Raw genomic sequence first — 25,581 nt, 5'->3', positions numbered from 1 at the left:
GCTCCTCCGGAGCTGCAAAAAGTAGCTCCAGCGTGGGAGAGGCACAACCTGCTTTCAGCAGCCACCAGCAGCCTTCCTCGTCCTCCTCGCTGCCTGTGCCAGGCTTGCCAGCACTGAGGGGAGCACGCACCGAGCTGGCACGAAATGCAGGTTAATAAGCAAATGCAGTGGTGAGGCTGCAGGCAGTATCACGCTGGCTTAAACATAAATCAGTGTTTAATTAGCAAGTCTGGCTCAGCCGGGGTCCACCCACTGTTCTGTAACGTGTTTGTGCCCCACAGGCACAGCCCAACCTGCTCTGGGTGCTGGGAGCTGCAGGTTGGGTTTCAGGTGGCAGGATAAGCCCAGGGGTCTCTCCATGCCCTCCACAGTGAGGGCCAAACCCGGGAGCAGCAGGAGGAGGTGCAGGTGCTGCAGCGTGGCTTGGCTTGGTGGCAGCCTGGAGCTGCAGCCAGGGCAGTGACAGCAATGCCTGGCCAGTTCTGCTGCTCCCACAGCACCCCCAGAGGGGCATCCTTGGGATCCCAGAATCACAGACTGGTGTGGGTTGGAAAGAACCCCAAAGGCCACCCCCTGCCATGAGCAGGAACACCTTCCACTGTCCCAGGCTGCTCCAAGCCCTGGCCAACATGGCCTGGAACACTTGCAGGGATCCAGGGGTAGCCACAGCTGCTCTGGGCACCCTGTGCCAGGGCCTGCCCACCCTCCCAGGGAAGAACCTTCCCAAAATCCCACCTAACTCTGCCCTGTATCAGTATGAAGCCATTCCCTGTGTCCTGTCTCTCCATCCCTTGTCCCCAGTCACTCTCCAGCTCTCCTGGAGCCCCTTTAGGCCCTGGAAGGGGCTCTGAGCTCTCCCTGGATCCTTCTCTTGTCCAGGTGAGCACCCCCAGCTCTCCCAGCCTTTCCCCTGCCTCGCTCCAACACTTGTGCTTGGCACAGTCCTTGCTGCTGCTGTGACCCAGGTCACCCAGGTCCTGCTAAAACCACAATGGTCACAGTGACAACAGCTGTGACAAGTGACACAACACCACCGGAGGCTGCGAGGGTGGCAGGAGAGCAGCACCGGACACCCGGCTGCGGTGTCCATCCGCTTCCCGCACCCACTGGGAGTGCTGTGGGGGGTGGGATGGCCCCTGGAGCTCTGTGGAGAAGCAGGGCCAGGGATGGCAACTCCAGCACTGCCCTGGCAGTCTGTGCCTGTGCCTGACCTTGAAGAAAGGGATTTGGGGGTTTGAAATCCCACAGACACACTCCTTCTTGCACAAGGCCACCACACCAGTGAGTACTGCCCACGGCAGGTCCCCTGCAATCCCTGTGGGCACAAATGCCACCTGCAAGCCCAGCCCAGCTCAGCAGTGAAGGGTTAAGTGCCAGCCCAGCTCTGCGGGAAGCTTTCCTCTCCTCCTTGCCAAGGTTTAAATTTAGTCCCTGCATGAACGCAGAGGACGTGGGCATCGGGTTGCTCTGGGATTGGCAGTGCTGGGGAGCACCTGCTGCTGCTGTTTCATAGCAAAAATTCCCCCAAAAGCTGGGACTGGGCTGCAGCAGCGCTTGGGGTGGGCAAGCTGCAGAGACCCTTGTGCCATCCCACCACTGGCTTGGGGTGTCCCCAAAACAGACACATGGTTGCAGTCCTTCGGTCAGCTCCTGTGAATCCCAGGGGTGCTCCATGCCCGGATTGATCCCAAGCCTTCAGTTTGCTCCTGGCTGCTTGGATTGGCTATGGGGGAGCCCCTGCTTGGGGTAGGGTGTGTCTAGGAGAAAGCCCAGCGTGGACACACCATTGCTGTGGCGAGGTGAGCAGTGGCACCGGGAAAAGAGCCGTGGTGAGGAAGGAGCTGCAGCTCGAGATCCTGCCGTGCCCTCAGCACCAGGGATGGGACGTCCCCAGAGGAGTCTGCAGGTCTCCCCCGCTCCGGGGCAGCCCAGGCCGTTCCATGGGGTCACACACCCGGGAGCTGTATGGGATGCCCTGGGACCTGTCCTGCGGTTTGGGGAGAGCAGGGCGGGATGAGGGGCAGGGATGAGCCGGCGGCCCCCCGGCAGGTCCCCGAGGCTGGGGGCGGCGGTGGCATCCCTGCAATGCGCTTGGCATCGGCTGCCCCGGCTGGCGCTGCCCTAGTCCATGTGATCCGGGACTTGCCCTGCGCCGCCGCCGGGTCCAGCCGCCGGGACGGCGAGGGAGCCAGAAGGTCGAGCCAGCGGCTCCGGCAGAGCGGCCCCAGCCCCGAGCAGAGTTCCCCAGCACCGGCTGAGACCCCCGGGCTCCTCCCTGCCACCATGCCCCGCGGGAAGAGGGACCCGGTTCTGCTGTCCCCCGCCGAGCTGCCCGGCCCCGAGGGCGAGGGGCCCCGCGCGGCTGGGGACGGCCAGCGCTCCGCGGAGGAGGAGGATGAGGACGGACACCTCCCGGGGCTGCCCCGCGACGACCTCACCAAGAGCATGTCGAGCTCCTCCGTGTCCTCCTACCACTCCGCCCTGTGCTCGGACGGCACGGAGACCTTCAAGGACTGCCTGGAGTTCCTGGACGAGGAGGGATCGCCCGGCCGGGCTGCCCCGGGCCGCTGGGCTCCGGCGGGGGCCCCCGGCGTGCCCCCGCCGCCCGGCCCCCTCGCCCGCCCGCAGCGGGCTCAGCTGTCCAGCGCGGCTAAGAATAGCCCAGCGCCGGGCCAGGGGGGCAGGATGGGTCCCCTCGGTGGGGACCGGCAGCCTGTGCCGGCCGCGGCCGCCGGCGGGGAGCCGGCCGTGCCCCGGCAGCCCGCGGCGATGCTCGCCGGGGCTCCCAGCGACTCGGACGAGGTGGACGGCGAGGTGCAGGCGCTGACGGCCAGGGCTTTCCGCAGCCTCTCGGGGCTCCCCGGAGCTCGCCTCGACATGTGCAGCTCCCACACTTCCTCCAGCCTCTCCAACTCGCTGTCGGAGGACGGCGGGCGGCCGCGGCGGTGGCCGGCGGGCGCCGGGGATCCCCGGGGCGCGGCGACAGCTCTGCATGGCAGGGTGGGCTGGCCTTTCCCCGCCGGCGTGGACGGGGAGCTGCTGGGCAAGGAGCAGTTCGAGTGCGTGGACGTGGAGCTGGAGAGCTGTGAGGCCAGGAAGGGACACGGCAAGAAGAGGACGGTGCCCAAACGCCAGATCCTGCTGAAGAGGAAGGAGAGGAAGGAGACGGGCTTTGGCCCCCGGGGAGATGGCCCAGCGCCCCAGCCCCCTGCCAGGAAGGAGCCCCCCAGCAAGGGCAGAGCCGTCGGCGAGGACTTCAGGCTCAACTACCAGCAGTTCATGAAGGCGGCGTCCCTGGAGGCCGGCACCGACAGGACCAGGGCGGCCTCGTGCCTGGTGAAAAACGTCCTGGCCAAGAAGATGCAGTACGAGCAGCGCATCAAGATGGAGCAGAAGGGGCTGCGGGGCAGCTCGACCTCCTCGGGGCCGTCCTCCGCCGGCACCGACCTGCTGGGGGATGGTCTGGAGGGTAAGTCCAGCTCGCTGTCCCGCTCGGACTGCAGCTTCTCGGCCGAGGACCTGCGGAGCGGCGGGATGCCGGCGGCCGCGGGGAGCACCGCCACCACCACTCATCCCACCAAGGGCGTGGTGCTCAGCGAGGAGACGAGGGAGACTGTCTGCAACCTGAGGAAGACGTTCAACGAGCTCAACCAGAGGATGAAGTACCAGGAGGTGCTGGAGGGCCGCTGGCTGCCCGCGGCCGCGGAGGAGCACGCGTCGGAGAGGATCTGCTACCAGCGAGCCCGCGCCTTGTTCGAAGCTCAGCCCGGGGTGGGGAAAGTGCTGGATGTCGCCCCCCGGTTTGCGAGGGCGCCGAGGCCGTGGCCCAGCTTGAAGGAGCGAGCCATCGGCCCCATCCATTCCCAAAGCCTCCCCTTCAAGGCCGAGAGCCGGGCGCTCCCCGCCACCCCGCCGCGCCGCCCCTTCGCCTCCTCCCGGGCCCAGGAGGCGAGGACGCTGCCGCAGAGCCAGCCAGAGAAGCCACCAGCAGTGCCCCGCCGGCCGCCCAGCCCCGGCACCATCCCGGCACCCCGAGGGTCCCCGCCAGCCGCGCCCCCCAAGGCAGAGGAGAAGGGGAAGGGGCGCGTCCCGCAGCCCCGGGACGTGCGCAAGCTGGTGAAGAGCAGCTACAGCCTCAAGTTCGGGACTGCCGGCGCCTCCCGCGGCACCGTGGCACCGGCGAGCAGCGGGGAGCCGCCGCCAGCCACCCCTCTGGTCATCCACTGCACCTCAGTCCGCCGGGAGCCGGCGCCGGAGCCGGCGGGTGAGGAGGCGCTGGCAGCCCCCGGCCGAGAGCCAGCCCCGGCGTGTGCCGAGGGGCCCGCAAAGCCCCCCGGAGGCCGGCCCGCAAAGCCCCCCCACAGCTCCCCCATCAACATCACGAGGGTCCAGGCCACGCGGAGGGGCGCGGCCCCCACGGAGGAGCCGCCGGCATCGCCCCCGCGCCGGGAGCGGAGCGAGCTCAGGCTGCCACCACGGGCCCCGGCGGCCGAGCGGGTGCCGCACGTGGAGACCCATCTGCACGTCCTGGTGGGCCGGCCGGGCCCCGCGGCCGGGGAGGGCTCCGCGGCTCAGAGCAGCGCGGTGCTGCGGGCAGAGAAGACCGTTCTGCTGCCGCCGCCACCGACGAGTCCCGCGGAGGGGAAGGAGGTGCGCGGCCGTGGCAGCAGCAGAGCGCTCCCCGCCGCCGAGGGGCCGGAGTCGCTGGGGCGGCGGCCCAGCAGCGGTGACAGCCGGGACCCCCGAGCCGGAGCCCCGGGCGGCAGCAGTGCCCGGCCGCGGCCTGCGGAGCCGGCGGCGAGGAGCGCGGCAGAGCCCGGTGCCAGCGAGCAGAGGCAGCAGCAGCCCGGCGGCCGGCGGCTGTCGGTGGGCAGCGGGGCCTCTGCCGGTGGTGCCGGCCCCGCCGCCCCGCTCCGAGCCCCGGACAGCAGCGAAGGCCTCCCCGGGCGGCTGCCGGAGCAGAGGGAGACCTGGGAGCACTCGCCGCAGTGGCCGGCAGCTACCGAGCCGTACTACCCACCTGCTGCCCCGGCAGAGAACTCCAACTACTTGGCAATCCCCGAGAGAGCCTCCAAATCCACGCTGATGCCAAAGCTGTCCTCGGTCCCCAACCCAGGCAGTCCATCCTTTGGGACCCCCTTTGTCCCCAGCTCAGCCAGCGCCTCTTTTGGGGCTCCATCAGCCCCCAACCCAGCCAGTGCCTCTTTCGGGACCTCCATGGTCACCAACGTGACCAGCTCATCCTTTGGCTTCCCATCAGCCTCCAGCCTGGCCAGCACATCATTTGGGACCCCCTTAGTTTCCAACTCCAACAAGTCTTTTGGGGCCCCTCTGGTCCCAAACCTGTGCAGCACATCCTTTGGGAACCCCTTGGTCCCCAATCCATCCAGCGTGTCCTTTGGGTCCTCCTTGGTCCCCAATCCATCCAGCGTGTCCTTTGGGAACCCCTTGGTCCCCAATCCATCCAGTGTGTCTTTTGGATCCCCAGTGGTTCCCAATCCATCCAGTGCATCCTTTGGGAGCCCCTTGATCCCCAATCCATCCAGTGCATCCTTTGGGAGCCCCTTGATCCCCAATCCATCCAGTGCATCCTTTGGGTCCCCTTTGGTCCCCAATCCATCTAGTGCATCTTTTGGGTCCCCGTTGGTCCCCAATCCATCCAGTGCATCATTTGGGTCCCCTTTGGTCCCCAATCCATCCAGTGCATCTTTTGGGTCCCCGTTGGTCCCCAATCCATCCAGTGCATCATTTGGGTCCCCTTTGGTCCCCAATCCATCCAGTGCATCATTTGGGAACTCCTTGATCCCCAGCCCAGGCAGCTCATCCTTTGGGTCCCCCTTGGTCAGCAACCCAGTCCCCACTTCCCTTGGGCATCCATCAGTCTCCAACACGGCCAGCTCTTTCTTTGGATCCCCTTTTGTCCCCAACCCAGCCAGCGCTCCACTGGGAACCGGTGCCTATCCCCTTCCTGGTGGGGAAGTGCCCTGGAGCAAGCCCAGCCCTGAGCCCCCCCTGCCCCGACCCACTGAGGGCTCGGCTGCTGTGGGGCCCCCAGCCCAGCCCCACCTGGAGGATGCTCCTCATTTCCTCAGGGGGACCGATGGCCCCTCGCACAGTGGGAGGAGCAGGCAAAGCCCCCCCAAGCCCTTCTCCGCCGCCGTGCCCACCCAGCGGAGGATGCTCGTGGATCCCAGCAGCGGGAAGTGCTACTACATGGAGCCGCCGCGGCAGCCCCAGATGAAAACGCTCTACGACCCCGAGACCGGGCAGTACCTGGAGGTGCTGGTCCCACCGGTGGCATCACACACCGGGCTCTACCAGGCACCTTTCAACCCACTGGTCATGGCCCCGGGAGTCTATGGCCCACCCTACGCACCCTACGGCGGCTTCCCGGGGCTGCCGGCACCGCCGCCCTCCGCCCCCTCGCCGCCGCACCCCTCGCTGCCGGCCGCCGACAACCCCGGGACCCCCGGCTCCACTCCCAAGGGCGAGGGGCCGTCCCCTGCCGGGGGTGCTGACTGCGGCTACCTGGAGAGCCTGTACTACATCCCCACGGGCATGCGGGCCAGCCCCGGCCCCGAGCAGCCCCCGGCCCGCGCCAGCCCTGCCGCGCCCGAGGGTTCGCTGCTCCGGATGTGACGGGATGGACCCGCGGGGATGTCCCTTCCCTTGGCCCGGCTTAGCCCTAAGTCAGCATCACCCCTGGCACGGGAGAGCCTCCCTGGCCACGGCTGAGCTGGCAAAGTGCCGAGGGGTAGCGGGCGCTGGTTGGACTTCACTGGCTTCTCATGGAAACGGGGTCAAAAAGGGTATTTTCCGGTGTGAGCACCTGGCAGCCCTAGGGGGACATGGAGTGTGGGCCCCAGCAAGCAAAGGGACCACAGAAGCCCTGCTTCCCCCTGTCCTGCCTGTCCCATCCCAAGGATGACCCAGGCTGGTTCGCACAGGGGGGTGATGGCCTGGCCACCCCCCGCACCCACAGACACCCCAAAATAGTAATAAAAATGCTGAAACAGCTTTAAATCTGCTTATTCATCCTGTGCTTGTGTGGTCTGTAAAGGGAGGCGAGGGGCTGAGGCACTTGGAACCTGCAGTCCTTCTGTCTGTCTCTCTGCCAGAGAAATCCCAGTCCCGAGGAGCTGAAGGGGACTCTGCAGCCATCAGTGAGCACTAAACCCCAAACCCCAGCCCTCAGCGCCAAACCACAACCATGAGCCCCAACCACAACCCTGAGCCTCAAACCCCAGTCCTTAACCCCAAATCGCAGCTCTGAACCCCAAATCCTCACCCAGCCCCAACCCCTGCAGGTCCACACCATCCCAGGAAGGACTGAGGTTGAGGAGAAGGGATCAGGCTGAGTTACAGGATTGAGTTACTGCAAAAACCTCCTGGAGAGGGGGCACTCGGTCGGGGACACCCCATGCACAGCCCCCTTCCTGCCGCGACGCCCGGGTCGGACGGGCTGCCCCAGCCGGATGCAGGTGTGTGCTGGCTGCGCCTCAGCGCCGCTCGCCAGTCCCGGGGGGTTTATAGCCCGCCCCGGGGTTTATAGCCCGCCCCGGGGGTTTATAGCCCGCCCGGGGGGTTTATAGCCTCCCCACGCCTCCAGCCCGCACTTTCGGAGCGCGGCAGGATGCGGGCGGCGCTGGCAGCGTGGCTGGTGCTGAGCCTGCTGGGGGGGACAGGGGCCGAGCACACGTGCGGGGACCCCCCCGCCGCCCCGTCCCGCTCCGTCCCCGCGCCCCAGCTCAGCCCCGAGGAGCGGCTCTCGCCCCACATGCCCGAATCCCTGCGCTGTGACGCCTGCCACGCCATCGCTTTCCAGGTGGGGACCGGGGACACGGCACCCCAAAAGCGGCAGTGAGAACCCTTGTGGAGAGGCTTCTGCCTGGGGAGATGCTGCTCCTCTGGGGCACGCCCCTGATGGATATTTCCCGTCGGCACCTAAAAAAAGTCTTTTGGGGCTCCTCATGGACCCTCTGACCCAGATGTGCTTCCTCTGCCGGGGCTGCACAGAAGGGGGTGCAGAGCCCAGCCCCGCTCGGGAGCAGGGTCAAGGACAGGCTGCCACTCTCACTGCCCGGATTCTGCCTTTTCTCACCGCAGATTGAGGAGCAGCTGCACAAGGCAGAAGGGAAGGTGGGCAAGAAGGCTCTGAAGGAGTCGGACTACATAGAGGTGCTGGAGAGGAGCTGCTCACAGGACTGGGAGAGGTGAGCAGGGTGTCCCTGGGATGGGGGTGTCCCTGCGATGGGGGTGTCTCCGGGGATCAGGATGATCACAGCTACAGGCGAGTCCCCAGGGGTCAGAATGTCCCCAAGGACGGCGGTGCCCTAAGGAACAGAGTTCTAAGGAACAGCGGTGTCCCCGGCGACCATTTTGCCTCCAATCCCCCTCTCCCCGCAGTTACGGGGTGCTGGAGCTGGACGGCGAGAAGCGGCTGTCGGGGCCGGGGCTGCGGACGCAGCAGCCCCTGAGCGTGCTGGTGTCGGGGGGACCGTGGCCGGGCAGGTGAGTCGGGGTTTGGCGGCGCAGGGGCCCGGGCACCGTCCCCTCGCCGCCAGGTGACCACCGCGGCGCCTCGCAGGCTCTCCAAGCTGTGCCACGGCTACGTGGGCGAGCGGGGCGAGGCGCAGATCTACGGCGCGCACCGGCGGGGCCCGGCCGCGCTGCGGCAGCTGCTGTGCCACGGGGACAAGGGACCCTGTGCCGGCCGCAAGGAGCGCCCGGACCCCCGCAAGGCGCTGCAGAACGAGCTGTAGCCCGGCGTGGTTAATGCTTAATGCCCCGGTGACCTTCGGAGCCGACTTCGTCCCCAGCGGGAGCCGACACGTGCCGGGAGGTGGGCGCCTTCCCGGTGTCGCCTGTCACCGATGTCGCCGCTGTCGCTCGACGCCCTGCCCGGCCGTGCCAGCAGCAGCGCGGACTCCGTCCGGGCGAGTTGGGAATTACTCTGTAACCCGCGGGCTCTAATGTTTCACCTCGGCGCTGCTTCGGGCGGGTGCAGCCCCAATTAAAGGAGTTAATGGCTGATCCGTGCCGGGGCTGCGCTCGCCGGTTTCACAACCCCCAGCCAATGGCCGCCCTCCCCCTGCCACCGCCACCGCCCGGCCGGGGACTAAAGTCCTTCCCACGGCCATAAAACCCCCCGAGCGGGGACAGCGCCTCCGGGGACGCGTCGGAGGATGGGGACCCGCTCAGGAGACCTGGCTCAGCCCCAGGTGAATGCAGGCGCCGTCCCTGTCCCCATCCCCATCCCTTCCTCGGTGTCATCCTAGGGCGGTGGGGAGGGAGGTGGTGGCCGGGGACACTGACCCCAGCGATGGCCAGCTCAGGGTCAGGATGCCCTGCTGGGGCTGGCAAGGGCCAGGGTGAGCCTGGGAACTGCCATGAATCGCGGGACCAAGGGGACACGCTGGAATGCTGCGGCTGGGCCTGGCTGTGACACCTTTCCCATCACCTGCAGGGGGGATCCCCTTCCAGACTTTCCAGGAACAGATACCACGTAGGGATGGGTGGGTTTGGAATCCCAGACCCCTCCTGGGGGTCAGAGCGGGCAGCGGGTGGGACTGACAGGAAACACGCTGGGCCATGGCCTGGTGTCACCCGCATCCCTCAGAGCAGAGCCCAGCCCCTCTCCCGTGGGACGCCTGGGTCCACCCTGACCCAGCTCCCCCCTCGTCCCGACTGCCAGAATGGGAACTTGGCTCTGGCCCCCGCGGGCTCCCTGCACACCCCTGGGAAGGAGCTGCCTGCGGCGGGCAGGGTGAGTACCGGGGCACCCCGTGGGCAGCACCACACCCCAAATCCATCTGTGACACACCTGCGGATGGAGGTCAGTCAGCCAGGACCCCTCCCATCCCTGCGGGCACAGGGGCTCCCATGGGGCAGGTTGGGGTGCCCGTCCCTGCACACAGCCCCAGGGTGAGACAGGCTGAGCTGTGTCCCCACAGCAGGACCCTGGCACGGGCACCAGGCCCCCCCGGCCAGAGGTGGACATGCTCTACAGGATCGAGGACGTGCCCCCCTGGTACCTCTGCATCCTGCTTGGCTTCCAGGTACAGCCTGGAAAGTGCCAGACCCCAAATCCCCGTTCCCCGCAGTGTGGGGCACCCCCAGCCCCGCTGAGCCCCCCCTCGCCCCGCAGCACTACCTGACCTGCTTCAGCGGCACCATCGCCGTCCCCTTCCTGCTGGCCGAGAGCCTGTGCGTGGGCAAGGACCAGCTCACCGTCAGCTACCTCATTGGCACCATCTTCACCTGCGTGGGCATCACCACCCTCATCCAGACCACCGTGGGCATCAGGTAGAGCCGCGGCCCCGCAGGCCCCCTGCCCAGCCCCAGGCCCGGGCACAGGCATCCCTCTGTCCCCGCAGGCTGCCGCTCTTCCAGGCGAGCGCGCTGGCTTTCCTTGTCCCCGCCAAGTCCATCCTGGCCCTGGAGAAGTGGCGATGCCCACCTGAAGGTGAGGGCAGGGGGGTGCAGGGGGTGTCCGGCTGCTCCCCACCCCCCGGGACCACCTCACTGCCCTTCATCCCCAGAGCAGATCTACGGCAACTGGTCACTGCCGCTCAACACGTCCCACATCTGGCAGCCCCGCATGCGAGAGGTACATCCTGCCACCACCCTGCCACCACCCTGCCACCATCCTGCCACCACCTTGCCACCACCCTACTGCCACCCCAAGGCACCCCGACTCCCTGGCAGGCTGCTGACACCCTCTCCATGCCCTGCAGATCCAGGGGGCCATCATGGTGTCCAGCCTGGTGGAAGTGGTCATCGGGCTGCTGGGGCTCCCTGGGGCACTGCTCAGCTACATCGGGCCGCTGACCGTCACCCCCACCGTGTCCCTCATCGGACTCTCCGTTTTCCAGGCGGCTGGTGACCGGGCTGGCTCCCACTGGGGCATCTCTGTGCTGTATGGCATGGGGACACAGGGGACACAGGGGACAGGAGGGCAGGGTTGTACAGCACAGAGCCAGGAGGATGTCAGAGGCACAAGGTGATGCCTTGTGGAGGCTGACCTAGAACAGAGACTAGACAAAGCTAAAGAATAAAGTAGGGATTTATTAAAAGGTGTCAATGGATCCACCTTGGGCAGCACAAGAGCCCAGCCAGGGCTGCACCCAAGATGGATGCAAAATGGTCACAGAATGGATGACCACTCACGGGGTCTCTCACTTTTATAAGTGATGGTCCATTTGCATATTGGGGTTAATTGTCCAATTACAGCTTCAGGATATAATGTCCCATCCTCTTTGTTTTTCTCTTTTCATTCCACGTTGTTTATGCTCTTGGGCCTGAGATTTGGATCATTTGTCCTTGGTCCCCAGCTAGAGAAGGAATTGTTCTGTCTCCCTGCTCTGTGAAGAGAGCTCAGCATCCCCTAATATGAAGCTCAGAACTGCACACTAAAGCAGCACAGAATGTGAAAAATAGAAAAGCTGAAACCTGAGGCATCAGAGGGATGCCTTTCTGTCTTTCTCTCCAGGACCATCTTCCTGATTGTCCTGTTTGCCCAGTACCTGCGGCAGGTCGCCATCTGCCTGCCTGGCTACCGGCGGGGCCACGGCTTTGTCCTGCTCCGCATCCAGATCTTCAAGATGTTCCCGGTAGGGACTGGCTGAGAGCATCCTGGGGCGGCCCCAAATTCCCCCGTTTACCCCCACGTGGGCTCGGGAGAGGTGCAGGAGGGTCCTGGTGTGTGCCCCGCAGATCATCCTGGCCATCATGCTGGTGTGGCTGATCTGCTACGTGCTGACCCGCACCGGAGTCTTCCCCAGCCAGCCCGAGGAGTACGGGTACAAGGCCAGGACGGACGCCCGCGGGGAGATCCTGTCCGTGGCACCCTGGTTCCGCGTCCCCTACCCCTGTGAGTGCCCGGCAGCCCCGTGGCGCCCTGGGCCCCCCGATACCCCTTTGTCCTGGGGGATGTGGGGCCCTGGTGCAGCATCGCCGGGGTGGGGAACGCCCGGGGGGGTCCCAAAGTGGCACCGGTGAGCACCGGCTGGGGAGTCCTGGGCTGTCCCCAACACTGCCCTGCTCTGCCCCCGGGCAGGCCAGTGGGGGCTGCCCACGGTGACCTCAGCAGCCGTGCTGGGCATGTTCAGTGCCACGCTGGCGGGCATCATCGAGTCCATCGGGGACTACTACTCCTGTGCCCGGCTGGCAGGAGCGCCCCCGCCCCCTGTGCACGCCATTAACAGGTACAGCGGGCTGTTCCCCCCTCCACGGTAGCTCACTCGCACCGCGGCATACCTGGACACCGGTCAGGGATGCTGCCGGAGAGTGGGATGGGCACCAGCTCGACCGTGTTGTTCCCCAGGGGCATTTTCACCGAGGGCATTTCCTGCATCATCGCGGGGCTCTTGGGAACCGGCAATGGCTCCACGTCCTCCAGCCCCAACATCGGCGTCCTGGGCATTACCAAGGTACCGGGGTCGGGGAGGGTCCCGGCTTGGCCGGCGGGTGCAGGCACCGTCACCGCCTGCCGGTGTCTCTGTGCAGGTGGGCAGTAGGAGGGTGATCCAGTACGGCGCCGGGATCATGCTCCTGCTGGGGACCGTCGGCAAATTCACGGCGCTCTTCGCCTCCCTGCCCGACCCCGTGCTCGGCGGGATGTTCTGCACCTTATTCGGTAACTGTCTGCCCCAAACGCAGCCCTGGGCCACGGACCCGGAGCCGCGGGGGCCGGTGAGCCAAAAGGTGCAGGGCGGGTTTGGGAGGAACGGGGGCTCCTCGCACCCTCACCGGGGCTGGGGCAGCCCCGGGCCCAGCGCGGGCACCTCCGCCTGCATCGCCGCGTCTCTGCCGGCAGGAATGATCACGGCCGTCGGCCTCTCCAACCTGCAGTTCGTCGACATGAACTCTTCCCGAAACCTCTTCGTGCTGGGCTTTGCCATGTTTTTCGGGCTGACGCTGCCAAACTACCTGGATTCCCACCCCGGGGCCATTAACACAGGTACCGCCCGCCGGGAAGAGCCGCAGTTTTGGGAGTTTGGAGAGACAGGAGGGCAGATCTCCCGGCATTCGCCCACCCGGGGGAACAGCGGGGAAATCCGGCTCCTCACAGCACCCCTGGGTCCATCCCACGCTGTCGCAGGTATCCCCGAGCTGGACCAGATCCTGACGGTGCTGCTGACCACGGAGATGTTCGTAGGGGGGACCATCGCCTTCGTCCTGGACAACACCATCCCGGGTAACCGCAGCACACGGGCCGGGGAGGGGGAAGCAGCGGGGCTGGGGCAGATTCCTGTTGATTTAGAGCTGCCGGAGGGGATGGCAGGGCCGGGGGGTGACACTGGACACCCCGCAGGGACGCAGGAGGAACGAGGGCTGGTGCAGTGGAAGGCAGGAGCGCACTCGGACAGCACGAGCAGCGCCAGCCTGAGGAGCTACGACTTCCCCTTCGGCATGGGCGCGGTGCGGAGGAGCCGCTGGCTCAGGAACGTGCCCATCTGCCCGGTGTTCACCGGCTTCAGGGCACGGCCGAGGGGCAGCGGCAAGGCGGCCGCAGAGGGCCCGGACGGCACGGACGGGGGCTCGGTGTGCACCAAGGTCTGAGCGAGGGGAGGCTCCCGGGAGGTCCCGCCCCAGCGCCGGAGGAGCCGAGCCGAGCTCCCGCGGGGCTGTCGGGGTTCGGTAGCGCCCACCAAGGTCAAAGCCAAAGCTGCCGGTGCTCGGCTCGAGCGCGGGGCTAGGGAAACACGACACTGCTCTTGGGGGACACCCCGAGCTCCGGGGTACAGCCTGGGGACCGCCACCCCGTGCCGTGCTCCACTCGAAGCTTTAGCTGGCTGAGACTCGTCCAGCGCTTGCTGAAGCCCATCAGCCACATCGGAGCCAGCCGGGGCCACCAGCTCCCACCCGGGGCCACGGATTTTCACGCTGTGTCCTCGGCTCCGGCACGGTGACCCAGCAGCTGGCACGGGCTCTGCATCGGGCAGTGTCCAGACCAGCGTTAGGATGCCTAACTTAAGACAATACATTAAAAATGATCAAATATTCAAGTACACGTGCCCTGCTAGTGTCTGTGCTGCCTCCTGCACTGTTTCCTCGTCCTTTGTGCACCGCAAAGGCGTCAGCACCTTTGACCGTGCTCCTCCTGGGCTGCCAGGCACGGAGACACGCTGGATTTCTTCCAGGTGGGCTCCGCCTGAACCCGGTGCTGTGGGAGAGGCAGCTCAGCACAAGCCCTCGGCACACCCTTCCTGCCCCGGGAGTTCGGGAGCGCTGCCTCTGTCCTGGCCATGCTGGTGACACTGCTCCATGCCACCGAGGTGCTCTCAGCTGCAGGCACAGAGGTGGCTGACCCCCAACACAGCGGGGTCAGGCCAGTCCTTGGCCTGGATTTACCACCAAAGTTGAGCTGAGGCAACATTGCACAACCCTGTCACAGCCCGGGGTGGCACCGTCACACACTCACTCCCAAGCCTGAGCAGGGAGAGAAGTGAGAAAATCTGTTAAAAGTGAAGATGAGAGAAAAAAAACCACCCCAACTTAAAATAAACCTCATGGGATGCAAATACAATCACTCCCCACCTCCCACGAGCACCAGCCTGGCTCTGAGTCCCCTCTTTGGCTGCTGTCCTGGCGCTGGTGCCCAGCACGGTGTCACAGAGTGTGACACCTCTCTGGCCAGCTGGGTCCCCTCCCATTTCCTTGTCCCCCAGCCCAGCGCTGGGGCTGGAGCAGGACTGAGAGGAAGCCTGGGGCAGTGCCAGTGCTGCTCAGCGCTGGGTGCCACCACCTCCGCTGCAGTCACACCCCAAACCCAGCAGGGTTGCCATGGACAGCGGCAGCTCCTCCCCAGTGAACATCCCAGGGCTGCGGGATACAGGAGAGGGACAAACCCAGCTCCAGGAGGGCAGCCACGGCCAGGCTGGCTGCTCCTGGCTGCTGCACTCAGCTGCCACCACCCCGAGGTGACGGTGATCATGCTGTGGACAAACTGCAGCCACGCAGGGCAGGACTCGCTGGTGGAACTCCCACTGCAGATAGAAATCAGCTGTGTGTTATTTGCTGACCTTTTTATTTAGGAGCTCGAGTCTAAACTCTCCCCAGGTCAGTGGAAATCCTGGAGTTTTGCCAGCTCTGTGCATGGGAAGGGAAGGCAGTGCCCAGCTGGAGCTGGGGTAATTCCATTATCATTTTGCAGAACAGCAGCAGAAGGGGTTGGTGCAGCTGAGCTCCCTCAGGAGGGAGAGGCTCTCCTGACACAGCGAGGTGGTTCTGCTGCAGGGTAACACCGCAGGGTAACACCGGAGGGAAAGCCCCGCCTCACCCTGCCTGTCCTGCAGAGCTGCAGCTCCAGCTGGGCCCCTTCGGTTTCATCCGAGCTTAAAAAGGAGATACAAACGGCGAGGCTGGGCTGTCCTGAGCAGGGTCTGGGCTTGATCCTCGTGGGTCAAACTCAGGATATTCATTCCATGAAACAAGAGTAGATGGGGCTGGAGAAGCTGCTGCAGCCAGCACTCAACTCCAGCTCTGGGGCTCCTGTGCACCAGGCAGCAGCTTCTGAGAGCCCTCAGCTGCTCCCAGGGCTTCCAGCAGGGCCAGGCTGGGAACAGCCACAGGGAAAATGATGGGAGAGCACGGAGTGGGAGGAGAGGAATAAATTCCCATCCCTGGAAGCGTCCAAGGCCAGGTTGGACATGGCTTCAAGCAGCTTGGGTCTCTGAAGTCTCTTCCAACCCAGAGCAGTCTGTGATTCCATGAAGAGTCCAGCTTCGGCCAGGATCCAGGGCCATTGGGTTGCACAGTGTCAGCCCTGTCCTCCACATGCTGCCAAGTGAGTTCCCGTGCCAGATGCCCAGTTATGAGACAGCCACCACATCATTTCTACTATTATTTATTTTTTTAAATATTTTTGAAAAAATATAATTTTTTTACAATATTTTCAACTTAAACACTATTCACACTGAACACGTATGGCAGCTTAACCTACCCAAATATGAAGTTTAAGAAGCCAAAACTGTTCTAGCTTTAGTAAAAGAAAAAAAAAAAACAACAACCAAAAAACCAAAAAAACCCAAAAAAGTCATTGTGCTGTAGACTATTGTGTAGTGATGATTAAACAAAGCAAGGGAAAAGCACCACTCAAATCACTAATGCTGGGGTTTGCCTGGTTAAATCCAGCTGTGGGGAAGTCGGATGCTAAGGGCTCCATAGGCAGTGCTATGTGGGATGCCTGTTCTTGGCAGGAACTGTGATGGATCTCACACCTCCCTGAACAGCACGAGAATGGAGGGTTTCTAACATGATCACACACTGCAAAGGACAGGTAACTGCTTCCTCCCAATTGCCTGGATGTTAGTTCAGGAGCTGAGATCTACGACTCTGTACAGGTCTGTGAGATTTGGGTTAAGCTCATGCTGCTTCCCAGGATCAAGATGTTTTGTAAGGGGGGAAATTAACATTAGTAACAACACTGATACCTCAAAGGAAAGTTAGCTAATTTGCATAACAATCAGATCTCCTCACTTTCACTTGGAAGTTAAGGCATTATCAGGTGCAAGCTAGCACCAGTTAACAAATCTTTAGTTAAAAACAGATCATTCACCGCAAATTCCAAGTCCTGTTTAAAAAGTCAGAGTCTGCAGAAGGTTTTATTAAAGTGGTACTTTGTCTCAACTTGACTGGTGCTTCTTACCTCACTGCCTCCTTCGCACAGAGCCAGGGCCCAATTATGTTTTCATTAAACTTTTGACAGATTTACTTAATAACAGTCTCAGCACTTTTATTGAGCATGCAAGACTAACAAAACTTTGGCAATGCATAAGTGTAACACAGTGACAAGAAGAGAGAGCTTTTACAATTAAATCTTCTAATACTGGCTTCACAGTGTGGAAATTGTGCTACATCCACCAAAAGAGGGCCCAGTCTACTCAAATGTTTAAGTACTTCACCCCAGGAACAAACTCCTTTGCGTTTGGATTCAGATTACTCTTGACCTGAGGAAGGGAAGAACAGAAATTGAGGTAAATAGTTATTTTCAGCTTCCATTTTCAAGCTGAAGACAATGAGAGGCAAAGGTTTATGGATATAGAGTAACAATCAGGTATACAATAGGCTTCTGACACTTAGCAGCAGTCTATAATCCCCAGAAAAGCCTGTTCCTCTGTGCTACTCCCTGAGTTATCCAACCTTCCTTAGCACTACTGAAGTTTCAGCTGGATGAGGGCTCAGGGAATAAGCAGCAAACCACAGGCATGCACCAAACCCAGCAGCTTCCCCTCATGCTGAAATAGCCTTTTCTCAACTTGAGATGTTAAAACGTGCCATGAGGTTTTTAAATTTTGCTTATTTAAGCAAGAGGTGACTTGTTCCAGGAACTTCAGCCACTTCTGGGAATTTCTTGTGTATGAGCACTGTATTGATTTTTTACATGTCTCTGACTATGCCTCCCCTGTCCTGTCCCAAGCTGCTGCTGCTCCATGCCCTGCAGTTCGAGGTGGGCACCAGCACCTTCAAAAGGAGCTCTTTATCACAAAGAAATGGAGAATTAGGCTTTTCTGATCTTGACTGAGGCTGAAACTGCTGCCTGCAGCTGCTTCAGCTTGGGAAAGTCAAGATCTGCATCTGAATCTCAGAGCAGTTGTGTGACAGGATGGTCTGTGGGGTCTGTGCTTTGTACGAGGAACTGTGGGAAATTCTGTGAGGGAAAATAAGCACACACAGCCCTTTCCTTTGGGTTGAGCTCTGCACGGAAGTCACATGGCAAAAAGAGGGAAATAATCACAGTTTAGCTGCTTTCCCCTTCCCTAGAATTGCTCCAGGGATCTGCTGTGGTTCTCCCAATCCCAACCCTGGGACAGGGCTCAGACCAGCCCAACGTGTCACTGCTGGCAGATGCCCAGTGACCCTTTCCCAGCCCTGGCTCCACTCAGTGCCCTTCTTTCATAACATCCCACCCACTCCTGGAGTTGTGCCATGGGAAAGGCTGCACGTGGGTATGAAGAAAGCCACCAAATAGGTCACTGGGCATCTGCCTTCATCCCATGAAGACACCTCCTTCCCACCTACCCTGCACAGCCAGGCAGGCTTTACCAGGCTCCTTCCTGCTGGAAAGAACTTTCTCTTACAATAAGCAGCAGTAAACCCCAGCCTTGCACAAAGACTTGAGCTTTAGCACTAGAATGAGCAGCTGAGCTTACCACCAGATCCTCCAGCGATGAGCTGTCACTGATAACAAGGTCATTGAACTGGTCCTGGATTTGATCCATTGTTTGTGGGAGATCACGGGCTGGAATAAACCATTCATGCTCCTCCTCCTCTTCCAGCATCTCCTGGAAACAGCGCTCAATGAATTCTTCTTCCCACAACTCCTCTTCAATCTGTGCAATGAAAAGAAACTGCTTCAGCAACAGATCTGTTGAGCTCGAGGGGGGTTTATTCCCAGGTGTGTGCACCCAGCTGACCTTCCCAGCTGTCCAGCAGCACCCCAGCCCAGCACCATGTCCATGCAGCAAGGAGGACATCGGTGCTTTGTCCAAGGGATTGGGGCTGCAGCTGAAAGGAAGAGGCAGGAAAACCCCCAAGCCCCAGCTGTTTTGTTTGCAGCTTGTTATGACCTAAAGGAGAAGGAAAATGTAGGTCCCAAGCAAAAATTTCAGCTGTACCAACTAGTCTGGACTGAGCTCACTGCAAGTATGAGGAAGGGAGCTGTGCCAACACACAGTCAGGAAACACTCCCCAGGAAAGTGTCCTGCGGGACTCCTGGGGAAAAAATAACCCCTACCTGTCACCTGGAACAAGCAGCCTCTCCTCGCTGCCGGTGTGTGCTCACCCACTGTGCTCTCCTGGGGAACCCCACCTGATCCCAGCAGCTGTGAGGAATGCAGCCCTGCTGTCCTGGGAGCAGGACAAACCAACCCAGGCAGAACTGACACACAGTGCAGACATTAAAGCAGTTTTCCTTGGTTGTTCAGTAAACAAGCTTTGGAGTGAGTTCATCTTACAAGTTTTCCATGTCCTGCATCAGTGTTTAAGAGAGGAAAGCAGGGAAACAGAAGCTGGTGTGAAGGACTTGCCCAGACACAAGGGAATGGAAAACTGATTCAGGACAGATTTAGAAGTTCACTCAGTGGAAGCTCAAACAAGTTTTCCCATCTACCCTTCTCTCTGAAATCAAACACCTCCTCAATCCCAGAGTAGAAATTCAGTTACCACAAACACCAAATCAAAAACATTAACACGAGATGATCGGGACTGCTGTGCAATCTGGGTGCTTGCCCTTGGGGCAAACACACCCACGAGCTCACCTGGTGCTCTGGGGAACAGGGACTCATTCCCACATGCCCCGAGCCACCGCCCAGGCACTCCAGAGGCAGGGAAGGCTGACTCAGTGATTCCCCCAGCAGCACGCCAGTCTGGGTGGCACCTCCAAGAGGCACTGCTTCCCTCCTGCTGTGGGCACGCTGCCACAGGCTCCTGTTACACAGGGCTTGCCCAGCTCCAGGGGCTTGGTTACAGGCCTGTGCCCCTACAGGTGCCTCCATGGCAGCTCCAGCAGCACTACATAACGTTCAATTCCCCAAATAGCTGGAAATTAGGACTGCCTGCTTTTATTTTCCAGCTCCAGTTTAACTTGCTCTGGCTGCCAGAGGGCTGTGCCTGCAGCAGCAGGTGACCAGGCTGCCCCAAGTGTGTCTGTCTGAACAAGACCCCTCTCCCCTCACACTCCCACCTTTCCTCTGCTCTGACAATGGAATCTGTGCCTGAAAAATCATGGCACAACTCAGCTCCTTTGCAGAGAACTACACTCCCTGTATGCTGTGGGACAGTTCCTGGGAGAAAAAACCACCAAACAGGAAACAATGCATGAGAGGAGAGAGAATGGAGGTGCTGTGAGCAAACCTGACTCTGAATGAGCTCAGAGCTGCTGGCAGCCTGAGGATCCCATGCTGGCAGCTCAGCACCCAGCACAGCCACAGCTGCTGGGAGCACAGGCAGCAGCTATGGAGAGCACAGAGCAAGCTGGGAATGGGAAAGGGGTGTGGAAAGAGGCGGGCTGTTCCCAGTCTCCAGAGCAGGAGAGAAAAGGAGAAAATGGTGACAGAGGCAAGGTGGCAGAGGAAGGTAAGGCTTCCTTCCCACCTGAGAAGGGAGCTGTAAGACTCAAGTTTTAAAATGAGCAGCTGTCACCCAGCACCCTAGGGAGCAGCAGTGCTGTTCCCAAGGCAGGTGTGCACCTGGAATTCCCCAGCTCAGCACTGGGGCACTCAGCATGTCCACACACGCACGCCTCCAGGCCAGCCCTTCCCAAGTGCCACGTACTTCTGTCAACTCTGTTCTCCCCTCCCTCCTGCAGAAGCAGGGAATTAATGGATGCATCAGAATGTGCTGCACTTCCTGTATTTTCCACCAGGACTACAGAAGATCAGCATTTAGTGCCAGAGCAAGGGAGACCTGTTTGTTCCCCAGGATTACTCCAGAGAGCCGATCTGAAACTCCCTCTCCAAAGGCCTGTCAGCGGAGGAGCCCAGCTCTGTCCCTTCAGCTGGGAAGTGACACAGGACAGACGGGCCACTGAAAGCAGGGAATGACTTGCCTGCCTGTTAAACTCCTCCTCGTTCTCCATCCACATGTACTCAGCAAAGGGGTTGTCATCCTCGTGGGAGTGCCCGTTGATGATCACATCCTCACTGATGATGCTGGGGCTGGTACTGCTGCGACTCGGGTCCTTCATGGCTGCCACTCCGATCCCAAACCTGCAACTGAGCAGGGCAGCAGTTAACACCTGCAGATTCCTCATTCCCTGCCCTGCACAAGCCCAGCCCAAGGGAACGGAGGCTACACCTGCATTTGGAGGTTCCAGGCAGCCTTGCCCTGACTGCAGCAGAGCTCTGAGATCACAAGGAATGGCATCACAAGCACCATTCCCATTGTGTGCAGATTCCAGGGACAAATTCATTTCCCAAACTGAACCTCACCAAAGCCAAGCACCACGGCCAATGAAAAGTGACAGGAAAAAACAGGAAGAACACGTACTTGCCAGTAGGAAAATATTTAAACACTCAAAAGGAGAATTTGTTTTCCAAAGCACTTTTAAGTGTTGTGTGTGACGGCACGAGCCAGGTTTCACAGCCCTTTCCTGCTGGGAAACCTTGCATGGAGCAGAAACCACGAGGAACTGACCCTGCACCTGGAAATCTGTGTGCTCTGAGGTGACACAACATTGCTGCCCTTCTGTACCATGCCAAAATACACAGATCAACACTGGAAAAGCTCAGTGTTTGTTGGATACTATGTCTGGTAGTATCAATTTTCTTTAAACAGCATGCAAAATGAGGCAACGTCTTAAAAGAACAAAAGACTTAAAAAAAAAACCTGACCAAAAAATCCATGACTCAAGTAAAATTTGAATGTTTTTCTCATGTTAAAATTCACAATGAAAGTTGCAGCAGCGAGTGAAAATATTTTTATTTTATTAACAGAACTTTGTTGTCTGCATATCAAAAAGTGACTTCTTCAGAGAGGAGGGTATCAAAATACAGCCTTGCTGCTACTAGAGTACAAGGGCTTATCACCTCACATTTTCTCTTTGCATTCCAGTTGGTCCTGTTATCTAGGGAACTAATGCAAGTTTTGGTTCAAAACTCTTGATAATACCAGCTAAAAACCTGCCACATCTGAGTGACCAATTAAGAAAAGCACAAAGAAGAAGGAACCTGCCTGGCTTGCTCTGTTCCACAAATCCTTTGATTTATTTCTCAATCAAAGGCAAACCCCAGCACAGAAGTCACTGCAGCTCCCTGGGAAGTGCCACAAACGGGAGCAGATGCCTGTATTCCAGTGTGTATTCCACCGAGGGAAAACAGGTTCTTTTTGATGTTCTTTCAAAACAAACTTGCTGAGGATTACTGGCAACATTTACATAAAACAGGAAAGGACGTTGCATTTAACACCCCAATTCAAGCTTGAAATTGCTTTAAGCCACTTCAGCTGTCCCCAAGCCAACACATGGGATGGAGTACAGGAAATAAAGCCTAAAAAACCTAATTTCTTCCCCTGCATTATCCCCCTCCCCTTTTTACTGGCATGTGTTTTCACCTTATCTTTTGTGGAGCTAGTCTTGATATTATTATTTTCCTGAAAGTAACTGCCTCAGCAATGAGGAACTCAGGCAGCTTCTACACAAAGGTGACTGTACACAAGTCCAGAATGGTAAAAATAATTTAAAAAACCAACCCAAACCAAACAAACCAACCCTACTCGTTTGTGTAAAGCTTGGAAGGGTAATTTGTTGAATCATGGGCCAGCTTTCCCATTCTTAAGTGTTCCCACCAGACAGGAGCTCTAGCTTTAGGAGGGACAGAGGGAAGTCCAGCTTGGACCAAAGCAGCTTTGCCCACCACTGCCCAAGGAGGATGGGGATATCTTCAAGAAGGACCCAGGCTCAGCCGGAATATTTGAAGTTTATCTGATGAAGCCCTCAGTCCATTCATGCCTTTCCCACAGGGAAACATGCCCACACTCACTTACCCTGCAGGAACACTGAGGAAGCCCCAGGCCCGCCCCTCACTCACAGAACTCCTGATTTAATTTTCTGCAGCTTCCAACAGAACAAATAAACCTTCCAGAACAAATAAACCTTCCAATTTCTCCCCTTCAAGACACACACCAGGTTTCTGTGCTCACGTGTGAGGACAAGCTCAGTCTTGTCTCACCAGTACTGGTACAACCTTTTCAGTCAGGGAATTCTGAGGGGAAGAGCCAAATGCCACTTCAGTCTTGCAAAAAGTCCCAATCTAAGCAGGCTGCTGCAGGAAACAAGCCCCAGTGCCAGGCTACACTGCTGCTAGGAATAAAAATAACCCATTTTCCATCTGGGAGTAGGTGGGAAGCAGAGGAGTTCAAAGCTCCTCACTCTAGAAGAGGAAATGTAACGTTGGCAGCGCTAAGGAACAGAAAACAGGGAGAATTCTGCCACGGTGACACACTGTGAGGTTCTGACCCAAGCTCCTCTGGGATTTTGGTGTGGAGTGGGGGCGGTGGAGCAAGCACACTGCAAGTGCATAAGGAAAAGACACTAATAAAAATCAGGATTTGTATCTTTAGAATGAGGACAGAAATAAAAAATCCTTTAACAACAGCCTTTCAGTTAAGCCGGAGTTGTTTTCTGTATGCAGTGTGGAGATTGTTACTCCAGAACATCACCAAGGCCCAGTAATTCACCCATTTCCCTGAATTTTGCTGCAGTTACAGCCATGAAGAGCCCTTGACCGACCATCACTAAAATTCAGAGCTTTGTGACTGAAGAGTCTGCATTTAAAACCCAGTCACGAAAGAAGATTATCCACTGCCTTCTCCGGAGGTGAGGTCAGGCCTAATTGCATGCAGCAACCACGGGTCCTTACCCTAACCCGCCACAGAAAAGAAGAGAATAATTAAGTAAAAAAATTACGATATTTGCTTTAAGCACTTAAAAATAGCATGGTTTTAGTGGGAGCTGCAGATTAAAGGAAGGTGTTTTAGAGCAGCTCGGCCAGAAGTCAGTGACTTGTTTATCACCCGGTGATTCCTCCTGCGAGTCGGCAGCGCTGGCCCAGCTCCTCCTTATCTATCGAGATTAGCACACGGCTCTTATCAACGGAGCTGATTATAACCGTCTAATAATTACACTCGCCCAATAAACAGATTTCTTAATCAAATCCACGCGGGACGCCAGCGCTGACACAAACGCCTCCGAGTGCTGCGCTGGAGGTTACCGAACGCAGCCGCCTCCCCCGCGCGGGGCCGAGGCGGGGGTTGTGGGAGCAGCGCTCCGGCAGGGACGGGGCCCTTCGGCGGCTGCCGGACCCGCTCCGGGGCCGTGTTTCGGTAAAGCGGGGGCGCCGCCGCGAGGCGGTGATGTCGGTAAGCCTGGCGCCGGTAACCCCGGCCCGCGCCGCTCGCTGCCCCGGCCCCGCGCGGGCGGGAGCGCCGGGGGGCCGCCGCCCCCCCGGCCCCGCTTTGTTCGGCACCGGCCGCCCCCGCAGGCCCCGGATGGCGCCGCAGACAATACCGAGGGGCGGCCCCGCCGCGGGGGGTGGAGGCCGCGGCCCGGCGCCGCCTCAGGGGAGGGGGCGGCGCCCTCGAGCCCCCGCGGCGGTGCCGGCGGTGCGTGCCCGGGGCCGTCCCCCGCCTCTCACCTGCGGTGCGCAGAGGAGCCGCCGCTCCGCCGTGACCCGCCCGGACCCCACCGGACCCACCGGCCCCGCTCCGCTCCGCCCGGTCCGCGCTCGGCCCGGCCCGCCCCGCTCCGCCACACACCGCCGGACCTGACGTCACTTCCGCCAACGCCGGGGCCCGCCGGCTCCGCCCCCTCTCCCCCGGAAGCGGCGGCGGCAGGCACGCGCCAGGCCGCAGCATCGGCGGGGGGGGGGGGCGCGCTGCACACCGGGACGCGTAGTCTTTCCCTTCCACCCCTCCCGGCGCGCGGCATGCCGGGAGCTGTAGTCCCGCACGGCACCTGGCCGCCATTTCGCGCGGCGGCGCGGGGCACGCCGGGAAGCGCAGTCCGGCGGGGCGGCCGCCATCTTGTGGCAGCGGCGGTGAGGGGCGGGGGCCGAAGATCCCCGGTGCTCACAGAGGGATCGCCGAGCGCCGCGGGGCTCTCGGAGGGGGATGCGAACACTCCCCGCTAGCGAGCTCCCCCCGAGGCTCCCCCGGTCTCCCTCGGGGGGAAGCTGACCCGGGAGGCGCAGACCCCTCGCCTCACTGAGGGAGGGGGAAAATGGAACACTGGTGGAACACACTTCACTAAGTGGTGTTTCTAGACGGGCTCGTGCATTTTAAGGCTTTCTATCAGGAAATGGAACACAATAGAGACTCTTTTTCGAGTACGTGCCGAGGCTTCAGCCCCATTTACAAAATGGGTTCAGAAAGCCATTTTTATTCTCTTTGCTTCTCCTCTCCCTTTTCCTCAGGGGAAGGTGGAAACGCCTTTCCTGCCCTGCTGTGCCCTCACTGTTCCCATTCACAGCCTCACGGAGGCACAGGAACCAGCCAAAATCTGGAGCCACAAACCCTCCTTGAGCCGGCTGCCCCAGCTGCAGCCACGCGTGGCACACAAGCGGCTGGAACTGCCCAAGTGCCTGTGAGTTTATACTGATTTAATCATCGAGTTTATACTGATTTTATCAGCCACCATCACCAACTTGTTCCCAGGGCCCAAGGGCTTCCCCACAGTCCATCAAACACTGCAAAATACCCCTGCAAGCATCATCCTTAGAAAAACAACACCATGCTCTTGCTACTCTTATTTCCACAATTTCCAACTCTACAAATCCAGCAGGATGTGGTTTTCTCATCTCTAAGAGGTCCTCACAGCTGAAACTCATGCTTGAAGCGCAGAGCCCAACATTTCACACTCACCCTCGTGCTCTGGGATTTCCCTCACCTTTCACAGTGCAGTTATTCCCAAATTAGCAGCCCACGACACCAGCGTGTGTGTCTGGAATCTGTCCTCAAGATCAGTTTTTTCTGGCACCTTTTCCTCAGAATTTACCCTAAGGGCTCTATTCTCCCTGCCCTCTGCATGGGAACAGAAGACACTTTGCAGAAGCAGTAGGTTTGATTTAACTTCTGAGGTGTAAA

At 60.1% G+C, this 25,581-nt stretch overlaps 5 protein-coding genes across 13 annotated transcripts; 4 read left to right on the top strand and 1 right to left on the bottom strand.

Moving 5' to 3' along the window:
- Nucleotides 1–2,013: 2,013 nt before the first annotated feature.
- On the top strand, nucleotides 2,014–7,023 carry PROB1 (proline rich basic protein 1). Its single transcript, XM_053956896.1, has one exon. It carries the CDS (start codon nucleotides 2,014–2,016, stop codon nucleotides 6,637–6,639), a length of 4,626 nt encoding a protein of 1,541 aa, XP_053812871.1. The 3' UTR covers nucleotides 6,640–7,023.
- Nucleotides 7,024–7,633: 610 nt separating this feature from the next.
- Nucleotides 7,634–8,991, top strand: MZB1 (marginal zone B and B1 cell specific protein). Its single transcript, XM_053956803.1, has 4 exons — nucleotides 7,634–7,825; nucleotides 8,107–8,213; nucleotides 8,407–8,511; nucleotides 8,588–8,991. Exons 1-4 carry the CDS (start codon nucleotides 7,634–7,636, stop codon nucleotides 8,760–8,762), a joined length of 579 nt encoding a protein of 192 aa, XP_053812778.1. The 3' UTR covers nucleotides 8,763–8,991.
- Nucleotides 8,992–9,152: 161 nt separating this feature from the next.
- Nucleotides 9,153–13,651, top strand: SLC23A1 (solute carrier family 23 member 1). 6 transcript variants are annotated; one of them, XM_053956961.1, is made up of 15 exons: nucleotides 9,155–9,221; nucleotides 9,695–9,766; nucleotides 9,957–10,058; nucleotides 10,148–10,305; nucleotides 10,377–10,465; nucleotides 10,542–10,609; nucleotides 10,737–10,918; nucleotides 11,492–11,612; nucleotides 11,716–11,872; nucleotides 12,059–12,206; nucleotides 12,326–12,431; nucleotides 12,508–12,637; nucleotides 12,818–12,961; nucleotides 13,103–13,198; nucleotides 13,316–13,651. In XM_053956961.1, exons 1-15 carry the CDS (start codon nucleotides 9,186–9,188, stop codon nucleotides 13,561–13,563), a joined length of 1,857 nt encoding a protein of 618 aa, XP_053812936.1. In that variant the 5' UTR covers nucleotides 9,155–9,185; the 3' UTR covers nucleotides 13,564–13,651. The 6 variants fall into 6 exon arrangements, with proteins under 6 accessions (XP_053812940.1, XP_053812936.1, XP_053812938.1 ...); XM_053956966.1 differs by having other exon boundaries at nucleotides 9,187–9,221; nucleotides 9,620–9,766; nucleotides 9,954–10,058; XM_053956963.1 differs by lacking the exon at nucleotides 9,695–9,766 and having other exon boundaries at nucleotides 9,161–9,221.
- A 3,070-nt stretch (nucleotides 13,652–16,721) lies between these two features.
- Nucleotides 16,722–24,285, bottom strand: PAIP2 (poly(A) binding protein interacting protein 2). Of its 4 annotated transcripts, none has more exons than XM_053956848.1 (4): nucleotides 24,264–24,285; nucleotides 20,552–20,717; nucleotides 18,156–18,335; nucleotides 16,722–16,952 (listed from the first exon to the last, which is right to left on the bottom strand). In XM_053956848.1, the coding sequence occupies exons 2-4, from the start codon at nucleotides 20,687–20,689 to the stop codon at nucleotides 16,887–16,889; spliced, it is 384 nt and encodes a 127-aa protein (XP_053812823.1). In that variant the 5' UTR covers nucleotides 20,690–20,717; nucleotides 24,264–24,285; the 3' UTR covers nucleotides 16,722–16,886. The 4 variants fall into 4 exon arrangements, with proteins under 4 accessions (XP_053812823.1, XP_053812821.1, XP_053812822.1 ...); XM_053956846.1 differs by lacking the exon at nucleotides 24,264–24,285 and adding an exon at nucleotides 24,135–24,217; XM_053956847.1 differs by lacking the exon at nucleotides 24,264–24,285 and adding an exon at nucleotides 24,135–24,217 and having other exon boundaries at nucleotides 20,552–20,711.
- LOC128795828 (translation initiation factor IF-2-like) lies at nucleotides 21,249–24,629 on the top strand. The gene is made up of 2 exons (XM_053956895.1): nucleotides 21,249–21,255; nucleotides 23,641–24,629. The coding sequence occupies exons 1-2, from the start codon at nucleotides 21,249–21,251 to the stop codon at nucleotides 24,627–24,629; spliced, it is 996 nt and encodes a 331-aa protein (XP_053812870.1).
- The last annotated feature ends 952 nt before the right edge of the window (nucleotides 24,630–25,581 follow it).

Source organism: Vidua chalybeata, chromosome 15, assembly GCF_026979565.1.
Source record: "Vidua chalybeata isolate OUT-0048 chromosome 15, bVidCha1 merged haplotype, whole genome shotgun sequence".
Classification (NCBI taxonomy): domain Eukaryota; kingdom Metazoa; phylum Chordata; class Aves; order Passeriformes; family Viduidae; genus Vidua; species Vidua chalybeata.
Note: the sequence above shows the minus strand (reverse complement) of the source record. Positions and strands in the feature narration are given on the sequence as shown.